The sequence below is a fragment of the Neoarius graeffei genome, chromosome 28 (assembly GCF_027579695.1).
Source record: "Neoarius graeffei isolate fNeoGra1 chromosome 28, fNeoGra1.pri, whole genome shotgun sequence".
NCBI classification, from domain to species: Eukaryota; Metazoa; Chordata; class Actinopteri; order Siluriformes; family Ariidae; genus Neoarius; species Neoarius graeffei.
The window spans coordinates 51,250,841-51,264,207 of record NC_083596.1 but is presented as its reverse complement, the minus strand read 5'-3'; the positions used below and the strand labels follow the sequence as shown (position 1 = coordinate 51,264,207).

General features: G+C 43.5%; 1 protein-coding gene across 1 annotated transcript; it reads left to right on the top strand.

Moving 5' to 3' along the window:
- Positions 1–3,815, top strand: yipf6 (Yip1 domain family, member 6). Its single transcript, XM_060912566.1, has 7 exons — positions 1–81; positions 1,029–1,157; positions 2,313–2,391; positions 2,495–2,537; positions 2,621–2,746; positions 2,838–2,995; positions 3,196–3,815. Exons 1-7 carry the CDS (start codon positions 49–51, stop codon positions 3,315–3,317), a joined length of 690 nt encoding a protein of 229 aa, XP_060768549.1. The 5' UTR covers positions 1–48; the 3' UTR covers positions 3,318–3,815.
- The last annotated feature ends 9,552 nt before the right edge of the window (positions 3,816–13,367 follow it).

Here is a 13,367-nt window from a genome sequence, read left to right as displayed (position 1 = left end):
ACGTTGCCTATTTGGTGACGTAACAACATCCGGGTTGTCTGGAGGAACATGGCGGAAGTGGACGAGTTAAATAAACCCCTGGTAAGCAATCGTATTTTTATTGACACTTTTGTGATTCTGGCTTGTTTCAAAGACTGATTTCGTCTCAAATTATACATGAGAAGTTGTTTTTATTTGCTTTTTTCCCCTTATTTTTGATCCTGTAGTTTTATTTTCGACGGTAGTCTGTTATTTTAGCTATTTTAACAGCACCCGTTTTCCGCATTCTTAAATGGGATTGGTTGGTCATTTTCCCGCCTCCGCGGCAGCATGGCGGTTAACATCGCGCAAAAAAGACGTAACTTTTTTATCTAAATGATTCCAGGTCTGTATAAAACTTTAAAACGATTGATTCGTGTATCCTGATTAGGTGAATAAATCAATATTGCGCGCTTTAGTGCTCGCCATTGAAATATCAACATGTAAAAATGCCCAATCGCTGAGCTTCAAAAGTGTAACCAGCCAATAAACGCAGAGGAGGCGGGGTTTGTCGGAATACGGGTAGGGAAAGGATAACGCAGCTGGGATTGACGGTAGCTGTCAGGAATAAACGATCGATCTGCACCTTAAACCACAACAACTCGTTTATAGGACGGAAATTGGTCTTCGTTTCATTTTTATGAATGAAAACTGCTCTTTGAAGGAGAATATTATCTTTAGAGCTTGTTAATCTGTTGTCAAGAGCTCTCTGACCCTGTGAACAAAAGTTTGTGCACCCACAATGTGATAAATAAATAAAATGGTCCTTATGATGTTAATAAAGGTGTTATTATTCAGTTTACACACCTCCTCAACTGAAGGTGCTACAAATATTCTGTAATAACAGTCTTCACTCTTCCACTATTTATCTACAAACAGAAATTAATAAATGTTGAAATATTTGTGTTAAATCCATTATGGGGGGTGTAGACTTTTGCACAGCAGCTGAAATTGATTGACTGAGGTTTAAGCTGAAAAGGGTGTGTGTGTGTGTGTGTGTGTGTGTGTAGTTTGCAGGGTTATCAGACGTGTCGATAGCAGACGATGTCCCGGTGGAGGGTGAGATCAGCGTCCCAGTGACCTCACAGAGCGCGAATGATGAAATCTCCACACTGGATGAACCTGTGAAAGACACGATCGTAAGGTCCCTCTCACTTCAGTGACGCTCAAATATGAGTTAAATTAACCAAATATTTCCTGATTTAATGATGAAAAATCATCTTCTGAAAGTTTTAGCTCCTGTTCTGTACTTTTAGTCATCTAAAATCAGCGGTGTTCTTCGATTGAGAACCAGGCGATGTGTGAGTGAGTCGGGGTAATACAAAAACCAAATCTTATTGTTGTTGTTTTTTAAAAAAAAAAACAGTTTAACACAAAATACAAAGGTGTGATGTCAGAGACTGAAGACTGAGCTGAACAACTTGCAGCCTTAACTTTAATAAATAAACACAGTGAGTGAAACTGTGGCAAGTTTTTAACTTCACTGAAACTAAACGTACATTTGTTGATTATTTTATCCACAGTTTTTATTTCACACGCTCCGGCCTCTGTGTTTCTGATTATTCGTGTTCAGTGCCCGTGTTATTGACTTTCTGTTTGAGCAAAATGATCGCGGTGCCACTGATGCCCCTTTTCCACCAAAGCAGTTCCAGGGCTGGTTCGGGGCCAGTGCTTAGTTTGGAACCGGGTTTTCTGTTTCCACTGACAAAGAACTGGCTCTGGGGCCAGAAAAACCGGTTCCAGGCTAGCACCAACTCTCTGCTGGGCCAGAGGAAAGAACCGCTTACGTCAGTGGGGGGGGGCGGAGTTGTTAAAACCAACAACAATAACAAGACCGCGAAAGATCGCCATTTTTAAGCGACGAGAAGCAGCAGCTGTACAAACGTGAAGTCATCCATTATTATTGTTGCTGCTGCTTCTTCCGTGTTGTTTTTGCTTCGATATTCGCGCCAAGGTTTATGCAAACGTAGCGACGTAACTGACGTATACAGCAACGTAATGACGTGGCTCCGCTTAGCACCGCGAGCTATGGAAAAGCAAACTGGTTCTCAGCTGGCTCGCAAGTTGAACGAGTTGTGAACCAGCGCCAGCACTGGACCCGAACCAGCCCTGGAACTGATTTGGTGGAAAAGGGATATGAGAGAGCCAGCAGGATCAGCTATGAGCAGATCATCGCCCCCTAGTGGATACATTCCAAACTGCTGTTTTCAACAAACAGAAATTGTTTTAAAAGTTTTAATACAACAAGCATGAACGTGTTTTCTTACTGTTTAGAATGTGTGTGTGTTTTGTAGTTGAGGGATTTGAAGGCAGTTGGCCAGAAGTTTGTTCACGTGATGTATCCGAAGAAAAGCTCAGCTCTACTGCGAGACTGTGAGTACACACCCATCTGTTACATCACAAAGTCCAACGCTCTGATTGGTTCATCAGGTGTTCACTTCCTGACACACAGTTTCGTGTGTGTGTGTTTCTGTAGGGGATTTGTGGGGACCGTTGCTGCTGTGTGTTGCTCTGGCTTTGTAAGTAACACACACTCACAAAAAACATGGAGGAGTTTGATAAACCCACAAAGCATAACTCCATAACTGTGTGTGTGTGTCAGGATGCTGCAGGGTGGATCTGCAGACAAAAAGGATGATGGAGGTCCTCAGTTTGCTGAAGTCTTTGTCATTGTTTGGTTTGGTTCAATCATCATCACTGTCAACTCCAAACTGCTGGGAGGAACCATGTGAGTCACCAACTGATCAAACCTGCATCCCCCGGCCAAACCCGCACCTCTGGCCAAACATGATCACCTGCTTCTCTCTCTCTCTCTGTAGATCTTTCTTCCAGAGCCTGTGTGTGTTAGGGTATTGTATCCTCCCCTTGACGGCAGCCATGTTGGTTTGTCGACTCGTCCTGCTCAGCTCCAGTGGATTGGTCAGCTTTATTGTTCGGCTTGTGGTTGTCTCTGCCTCCTTCGGCTGGTCAACGTTTGGTACGGATCCATCTCTCACACACACTTGCGCGCGCACACACTCAGTGAGATTGGACTGAGGAGACACCAGTCAGACTTTACCAGGACTTTAGTTGTAGTAACACGCCTCACCACATGATGGCAGTATGGTACTTTTATAAAATCCTCTGTCCTGAAGATGTTAAACTCGAACTCGTGTGTGTGTGTGTTGGTTCCCACAGCTTCCACAGCGTTCCTCGCTGACAGCCAGCCGCCCAATCGGAAAGCTCTGGTCGTTTACCCGATCTTCCTCTTCTACTTTGTAATTGGTTGGATGATCCTGACCTTCTCTCCTTCATCATAACATTCACTCGCTCTTCTTCACCAATCAGCTGAGGGACAGAACCTGAAGCCCCTCCCCTCCCTTGACCCTCATGTTGACCAGGAGGATGGACCTCATATTTTGGGGGTGGGGCTTTCCCAAAAAAAGGGGAAATTGAATGTGGGTCTTTCCTTTATTTCTTTCATTCTTGTGTGTGGAAAGATGGGGGAGAGAGGAAAAAAAATATTTTGTACTTTGTTCGCGCACTTCCACATCTTTACACTTTTTTGTTATGCATCAGCAGAATTGGTGTGTGTGTGTGTGTGTGTGTTAACACGTCCGTCCTGATTCAGTAATATTCAATAACTATTTTATTTAACTCAGTCATTCAGTTCTAAAAGAGAGTGAATCATTGTCTCATGAATATTAATGATGGGGCGTGTTCTGACTGTGTGTGTTGGAGGAGGTTGTGGTGGTGATTGTGGGATTAATTCCAGCTGGTTGTGTATTTATTGTGTTATAAACATGTTATTAACAGCAGTGAGTAGTGGAGTGTTTTATTGAGGCAAAAAAAAAAATCCCAAAACACACATTTTTGGCATTTTCTTTCTTTGAGGTTGGAACTGAGTTTGAATAATGAAGTGATTTTCCTTTATTAGATTACACCAAACCTAAAGTCAGACACTTTTTAGTCATGTTCTGACATCACCATGAATTAGGGGCGTGGCCTGTGTGATTGACAAGCTGTGAAAACATGACTGTAGTGAGCAGTGAGAGAAAGTTACTTCACTCTTAAAGCAAAATGAGTTTTGTTTGTTGGTTCGGTTTTCCTTGTTTATTCCGCGCGATGAACGGAATGGCGCCGCTGCCTGCTGCTCCGACCCGCCCTCTAGTGGACGCTGGTTTTAATCCCCCCGAGGTCGGAAACGGACACAAGTCTCCAGACAAACAGCTTGTTTATGAGACGGGTGTGGGCGGAGTCTTCTGGAGCAGGACTACTGGCGGTCGTGCGGTGGCGGAGCCGATCACTACACGACAAAGAAATTTTAAAAACTGGAACTTTTGAGTCGAGGTCCTTCGATTTCTTGAGGAACATTACCACTGTATCGAGCGCTGCCTTCACTTTTTCCTCATCATTAACAGGAGCGTTGTTCTGATCTGCTTCTCTTCCGTCACCATGTTGGTTGTTGTCAGGAACTTCTGACTCTGAACTGCCCCCTAGTGGAGGTATGGTGTAACATCTATGCTAATGTTGCATTCGTTTACACCAGGGGTCACCAAACTTTTTTCGCCGGGGGCCACATTGTCGTTCCTGACTGTGATGGGGGGCCGGGTTCGGGTCAGCTATATAACATAGCATTGTATGACCCAGACAAATCTGACTACCAGCAGGCCTCATTGTGTAGTAGAGATTACTAGCCTGGCACAGCCATCCCCACTACTATATCCACGCTACTGTATCCATGCTACTATATCCCCACTACTGTATCCACGCTACTATATCCACGCTACTATATCCACACTACTATATCCCCACTACTGTATCCACGCTATTATATCCACACTACTATATCCCCACTACTGTATCCACGCTACTATATCCCCACTACTGTATCCACGCTACTATATCCCCGCTACTATATCCACACTACTATATCCCCACTACTGTATCCACGCTACTATATCCCCCTACTATATCCACACTACTATATCCACACTACTATATCCCCACTACTGTATCCACGCTACTATATCCCCCTACTATATCCACACTACTATATCCACGCTACTATATCCCCACTACTGTATCCACACTACTATATCCCCACTACTGTATCCACGCTACTGTATCCACGCTACTATATCCCCACTACTGTATCCACGCTACTATATCCACACTACTATATCCCCACTACTGTATCCACGCTACTATATCCCCCTACTATATCCACGCTACTGTATCCACGCTACTATATCCCCACTACTGTATCCACGCTACTATATCCACACTACTATATCCCCACTACTGTATCCACGCTACTATATCCACACTACTGTATCCACGCTACTATATCCCCACTACTGTATCCACGCTACTATATCCCCGCTACTGTATCCACACTACTGTATCCACGCTACTATATCCCCCTACTATATCCACACTACTATATCCACACTACTATATCCCCACTACTGTATCCACGCTACTATATCCCCCTACTATATCCACACTACTATATCCCCACTACTGTATCCACGCTACTATATCCCCCTACTATATCCACACTACTATATCCACGCTACTATATCCCCACTACTGTATCCACACTACTATATCCCCACTACTGTATCCACGCTACTATATCCACACTACTATATCCCCACTACTATATCCACGCTACTATATCCCCACTACTGTATCCACGCTACTATATCCACACTACTATATCCCCACTACTGTATCCACGCTACTATATCCACACTACTATATCCCCACTACTGTATCCACACTACTATATCCCCACTACTGTATCCACGCTACTATATCCCCACTACTGTATCCACGCTACTATATCCCCACTACTGTATCCACGCTACTATATCCCCCTACTATATCCACACTACTATATCCCCACTACTGTATCCACGCTACTATATCCACACTACTATATCCCCACTACTGTATCCACGCTACTATATCCCCACTACTATATCCACACTACTATATCCCCGCTACTATATCCCCACTACTGTATCCACGCTACTATATCCCCACTACTGTATCCACGCTACTATATCCCCCTACTATATCCACACTACTATATCCCCACTACTGTATCCACGCTACTATATCCACACTACTATATCCCCACTACTGTATCCACGCTACTATATCCCCCCTACTATATCCACACTACTATATCCCCACTACTGTATCCACGCTACTATATCCACACTACTATATCCCCACTACTGTATCCACGCTACTATAGCCACGCTACTACAACCCCGATTCCAAAAAAGTTGGGACAAAGTACAAATTGTAAATAAAAATGGAATGCAATGATGTGGAAGTTTCAAAATTCCATATTTTATTCAGAATAGAACATAGATGACATATCAAATGTTTAAACTGAGAAAATGTATCATTTAAAGAGAAAAATTAGGTGATTTTAAATTTCATGACAACAACACATCTCAAAAAAGTTGGGACAAGGCCATGTTTCCCACTGTGAGACATCCCCTTTTCTCTTTACAACAGTCTGTAAACGTCTGGGGACTGAGGAGACAAGTTGCTCAAGTTTAGGGAGAGGAATGTTAACCCATTCTTGTCTAATGTAGGATTCTAGTTGCTCAACTGTCTTAGGTCTTTTTTGTCGTATCTTCTGTTTTATGATGCGCCAAATGTTTTCTATGGGTGAAAGATCTGGACTGCAGGCTGGCCAGTTCAGTACCCGGACCCTTCTTCTACGCAGCCATGATTCTGTAATTGATGCAGTATTGCCGCTTTTCCACTACAAACGCGGCTGAGTCGGGCTGAGCCGTGCCGTGCTGAGTCGGGCTGAGCGGGGCTGTTGGAGTTGCATTTCAACTACAACCGCACTGAACCGTGCTGGCTGGAAGTGGGTGGACGCATTGGGTGGAGTTAGCGAAAGTGGGTGGACGTCACATGATGTCGTTAAGCAGCGCAAACAGTGACATCAGTGATCTTTTAAGCGGTAGTCTCACGACCCGGATAGTAAACAATAAACATGGAGGACATGGAGTCGTTAGTGTTGCTGGTCTTGGTGCTGTGGCTTGTTGTCACCGACAACGCGGACAGATACTGGCAAGAGCGTATAGATGAGGCGAGGCGCATAAGGCTTCAGAAATTCTCGTAATTCGTAATTCTTCCGGGTTTGCGGTGTTTACAGATCCCAGCGCGCTCGCGGGGCGTGTGTGGGCATGTGAGGACACTCCTCCTCACCAATCAGTGCACAGGGAAGTGTCTGTCACGCCCCCAACCTCACTCGGCTCGCTTTGGCTCGCTTCAGCCCCACTCCAAAACCGTGCGAGTTTTAGGGGCTAAGCAGGGCTGAAGCGAGCTGAGTCGTGCTGGTTTTTGGTAGTCGAAACGCAAGCCGTGTCGGGCTGAAGTGAGCTGAAGCGAGCTGAAGTGAGCTGAAAAAGGGTAGTGGAAAAGGGCCATATGTGGTTTGGCATTGTCATGTTGGAAAATGCAAGGTCTTCCCTGAAAGAGACGTCGTCTGGATGGGAGCATATGTTGCTCTAGAACCTGGATATACCTTTCAGCATTGATGGTGTCTTTCCAGATGTGTAAGCTGCCCATGCCACACGCACTAATGCAACCCCATACCATCAGAGATGCAGGCTTCTGAACTGAGCGCCGATAACAACTTGGGTCGTCCTTCTCCTCTTTAGTCCGAATGACACGGCGTCCCTGATTTCCATAAAGAACTTCAAATTTTGATTCGTCTGACCACAGAACAGTTTTCCACTTTGCCACAGTCCATTTTAAATGAGCCTTGGCCCAGAGAAGACGTCTGCGCTTCTGGATCGTGTTTAGATACGGCTTCTTCTTTGAACTATAGAGTTTTAGCTGGCAGCGGCGGATGGCACGGTGAATTGTGTTCACAGATAATGTTCTCTGGAAATATTCCTGAACCCATTTTGTGATTTCCAATACAGAAGCATGCCTGTATGTGATGCAGTGGCGTCTAAGGGCCCGAAGATCACCGGCACCCAGTATGGTTTTCCGGCCTTGACCCTTACGCACAGAGATTCTTCCAGATTCTCTGAATCTTTTGATGATATTATGCACTGTAGATGATGATATGTTCAAACTCTTTGCAATTTTACACTGTCGAACTCCTTTCTGATATTGCTCCACTATTTGTCGGCGCAGAATTAGGGGGATTGGTGATCCTCTTCCCATCTTTACTTCTGAGAGCCGCTGCCACTCCAAGATACTCTTTTTATACCCAGTCATGTTAATGACCTATTGCCAGTTGACCTAATGAGTTGCAATTTGGTCCTCCAGCTGTTCCTTTTTTGTACCTTTAACTTTTCCAGCCTCTTATTGCCCCTGTCCCAACTTTTTTGAGATGTGTTGCTGTCATGAAATTTCAAATGAGCCAATATTTGGCATGAAATTTCAAAATGTCTCACTTTTGACATTTGATATGTTGTCTATGTTCTATTGTGAATACAATATTAGTTTTTGAGATTTGTAAATTATTGCATTCCATTTTTATTTACAATTTGTACTTTGTCCCAACTTTTTTGGAATCAGGGTTGTATATCCCCGCTACTATATCCCCGCTACTATATCCCCGCTACTATATCCCCGCTACTATATCCACACTACTATATCCCCGCTACTATATCCACACTACTATATCCCCGCTACTATATCCCCGCTACTATATCCACACTACTATATCCACACTACTATATCCCCGCTACTATATCCACACTACTATATCCCCGCTACTATATCCACACTACTATATCCCCGCTACTATATCCACGCTACTATATCCACACTACTATATCCCCGCTACTATATCCCCGCTACTATATCCCCACTACTATATCCACACTACTATATCCACGCTACTATATCCCCGCTACTATATCCCCGCTACTATATCCACACTACTATATCCCCGCTACTATATCCACGCTACTATATCCCCGCTACTATATCCACACTACTATATCCACACTACTATATCCCCGCTACTATATCCCCACTACTATATCCACACTACTATATCCACGCTACTATATCCACGCTACTATATCCACACTACTATATCCACACTACTATATCCCTGCTACTATATCCACACTACTATATCCCCGCTACTATATCCCCGCTACTAAATCCAGGCTACTATATCCCCGCTACTAAATCCAGGCTACTATATCCCCGCTACTATATCCAGGCTACTATATCCCCGCTACTATATCCAGGCTACTATATCCAGGCTACTATATCCACGCTACTATATCCCCGCTACTATATCCATGCTACTATATCCCCGCTACTATATCCACGCTACTATATCCCCGCTACTATATCCAGACTTGATTCCTGGTACATACTTGTTTATCTTTACTAGTGGTTTGCAAAAGTAGTAATCGAGTCTTCACACTTTGTTTTAATTTGAAATGCTACAGATATTCCATTTCTTTATTTTCTAATAAAAATAACATCAAAGCTGTCAAGGTAAGAAACATCTGCCTAGTTGAGGTGATTGACACTGGCAAAGGTGAGTGGAAAATTATAAATTGTAGGTAGGCCTGTTGATATTATTAATAATATTAATAATAATTGTATGCAGCACTTAACAAAGGTCAAATAAATAGGCCTATAAAATAAATACATTTTAAAAAACAGTGAAATTATAATAATATGAGCAATAGATCAATAGATCACAGCAGTTGTGCTGTGTCCTGCACGTCATTGCTCTCATCCATGGCCAAAGCAAAAAACTCGAATTCTGACGCTTTCTCATTCAGCTGGTCATACACGTTGTCCCCCAAATCTTCGGTTCGCCTGGTCATAGTAGGTGCGGAGAGACTCACCGCGTTGAGCGCATCCTTCTTGTCGGGACACACCTCCTCGGCCACAGCAAGCATGCATACTTTAACAAAGTCCCCATCAGTAAACGGCTTTCCATGGGTAGCTAGTAGGTGAGATACCTTATAGCTAGCTCAGACAGCAGCCTGGTTGATCTGGGTTTGGTGAAGGAATACATTCCGTTGTGCAGCCAGTCCGCATTTCATCCTCCGAATCCTGTCTTCTCTTGTTTGCCCTCACAAACTAGCATACTCTTTGTGGCGGGTTTCGTAGTGACAACGCAGATTATATTCTTTGAAAACCGGCACACTTTCTTTACATACAAGACAAACTGCACGGTCCTTACACCGAACGAAAAAATAATCGGTGGTCCACTGTTCTTTAAAAACTCTGCACTCTCTGTCTGCTTTTCGCTGACCACTCGCCATTTTGCTGTCCTGAACACTGACAGTTCTCTGCGCGTGCGCTGCCTGTCACTGCTTGATCCCGAGCATATGACGAAAATTCAGAAAATATGAATAGTTCATTTTATAACTAAATATCAATTTTAATTGATAAAATCAACAAAATACAAGATGCAGACATGTTATTATTTGCCAAAAAGCAGTTAAAAAAAATAGGCCATAACCACTTTTGGGGATTGCCTCATAGGGCTGGTTCAAGTGGTTGGGGGCAGAGGGGCTGGGGGGCCGGTCAAAGGGGGGTGGCGGGCCGGAGTCGGCCCGCGGGCCGTAGTTTGATGACCCCTGGTTTACACTTTCCGTCTGTAAAGCCCCAGGTGAGTGAGTGAGTGAGTGTTTCTAAACGTTGGTTGGTGGATCACCAGGTCAATCAGCTGTGAGATTCAAACGTCACGCTGTCCTCCAGTTCCCATGGCAACGCTCAGCCTTCGTTCATTTGTACAGTTCAAAAAGTCCAGTTTCACACTGAGGTATTTTTGTATTTAAAAAAATTCTCAGTGATTAAAACACTTTAGCGCAGATGAATCTGATTTAAAGGGAAAAAAAGTGACTTTTATTTACATTGCCCTCAGAGAGACGCAGTGAAATAGCAAACTTATTGTGGAACTGATTTAAAAAAAAAAAACAGTCTCAGAGACCCTGTGAAAGGAAGCTGGGTGAATTTATTAACTGAATGTAAAACACAGTAAAGGGCTAATAATGAACCGGATGCTAAATTAGCGGAGTGAAATGCACACAGGAATTAAACCTCAGCAACAAATTCATGCTCATGTTTGAGTGCCACTGAGCTGTTAGCATGTACGCTAGCTTCTTTTCAACAGCACGCTTCGTGTTCAAGACGTTTCTTGGTTTATTTCACACTCAAAACCCAGCGGGCGGTCAGAATTAACATGCTTATAATACATAAGGCCAAATTACTCAATTCTGATTGGTCAATCAAGGAGGGCATTTTCCTTAACACGGGGCCGTATTTCTGAAATGCTATTGGCTAGTTTGTTGCTTGGTTACGGTTACAAGTTTAGCAAATTTTGTCAACAAAATGGCTGACTCAGCTGACTCAGCAATGTCGTGTTTCGCTATATTTGACGAAGAAATGATAAACCGATTGAAAGCTGCAAGCGAAAATGAAAATACCAAAAAAAAGTACGAATTTTTGGCTTTCCGTGTTGAAGAAATGGGCCGTGGAAAGACAAATAAACGACTCTAGTGGCGTATGAATGCTGTGAGTTAGACAAGGTGCTATCGCAGTTTTTATGTGTCATGATGAAAGACGCTTTAGAAACTGATTCAAACGTGCAAGATAGTCTCGCGCCCTGATTGGTTCAGAAAACGTGAATGACAAATGTTGTGAACTTGAATGGCTTCCGAAGTATGAATTTGACCCTGTATATTATAAACAAGTAATCGTATGGTTCCTCGTAAAATTAAGGATCAATTTCACTCGTGATTTCAAAACTTCGAAATCACTCGTGAAATGAATCCTTAATTTTACTCGGCCCCATACGATTACCGATACTAATCATCCAGGGAGTTAGCATGTGATGAGGGTGATCAGAATGAGATGATCGTGTTTCTGTGTGTTAATGATAGATGGATTGCTCCTGGTGTTTCATCTCTGTGCCGTTTGATTAGCTGCGTCTGTGGATGTGATGTGAATATTTTAATTCCAATCAGAGCAAAGTTTCAGAGTTCTACTTGTCTGCAAGCTGAAGCTTGATGATGACCAAGTGAACGTTTTTCTCTGAACGTGAGCGAGCGAGATCTGCTGAAGTTCACTTCCTCAGAAACTCGACTCTTCACTCATGATGATGTCTCTAGTTTTGTTAGCTTGCTAGCTTTAAGTGAACTGACTCAGAGATGAAATCAGTAGAAACTGAACTTTGTGTTTTTATGCCGTAGATGGATTCGGGTTTGAAAATGTGAAAAAGAAAGTATTTCAGTCTGTCACATGTGTGTTTGTTTCTACTCACTGCAGAAATGTTTCTGTACAATCATGAGACTGAGCCTCATTCCTCTCTCACAGGCGGTGGTGTAGTGGTTCGCACTGTCGCCTCACAGCAAGAAGGTCCGGGTTCGAGCCCCGTGGCCGGCGAGGGCCTTTCTGTGTGGAGTTTGCATGTTCTCCCCATGTCTGCGTGGGTTTCCTCCGGGTGCTCCGGTTTCCCCCACAGTCCAAAGACTTGCAGTTAGGTTAACGTGAGGTGGCCTTGGGCTGAGGTGCCCTTGAGCGAGGTACCGAACCCCTGACTGCTCCCCGGGCGCTCTGGTGTGGCTGCCCACTGCTCTGAGTGTGTGTGTGTGTGTGTGTGTGTGTGTGTGTGTTCACTGCTTCAGATGGGTTAAAGGCAGAGGATGAATTTCACTGTGCTTGAAGTGTGCATGTGATGAATAAAAGTTTCTTCTTTTCTTCTGTGTGTGTGTGTGTTGCTGAGACAGTACAGAGTGTTGTGTGTTTGTGGACAGTCGTAGGGGGAAAATGTAAGAAGTGGGATGTCTGGAATGAGGACATGTGTGTGTGTGTGTGTGTGTGTGTGTGTGTGTGTGTGTGTGTGTGTGTGTGTGTGAGATGAAGTTCTCTGAGAACAGAATGTTAAATATTGTGTGATCGTGAAAAATGTGGAACAATTTCTAGCAAAGTGTGACTCTGACCTGCGATCTGAAGGAGAGGGAAAGGAACTCAGAAAAATTATTTCTTTCCTTCTTTCTTTTTCTTTCTGCTTTAAATTATAATTTTTATTCTATTTTTATTTCTGAATGTGATATTTATTTTTTCTATATGATATTTTAAAAAATCTGATCCATATTTAATTTTAAGATTTTAGTTTTGTAATTATATTTTAATTTAGTTCACATATTAGCATTTAGCCTGTCCCACATCTGCTTGAACAATACTGAGTCTGTTAGCGGTTAGCATTAGCATGTGTGGTATGTGGGAGCGCCGGCCCCTTGGCTCTGAAACTCAGCAGTCCACACATACACTCCTCCCTCTGCAGTGAACGACCAAAAGAGTGAAAAAGCCCAAGTCAGTCTCTGATACTCTCA

What these genes read in the sequence shown, in the direction of transcription:
- yipf6 (XM_060912566.1), top strand. Translation starts at nt 49, where the DNA reads ATGGCGGAAGTGGACGAGTTAAATAAACCCCTG. An exon ending in CTCAGCTCTACTGCGAGACT is followed by an intron (nt 2,392 to 2,494) that starts GTGAGTACACAC and finishes GTGTTTCTGTAG; the next exon opens with GGGATTTGTGGGGACCGTTG. An exon ending in AAACTGCTGGGAGGAACCAT is followed by an intron (nt 2,747 to 2,837) that starts GTGAGTCACCAA and finishes CTCTCTCTGTAG; the next exon opens with ATCTTTCTTCCAGAGCCTGT.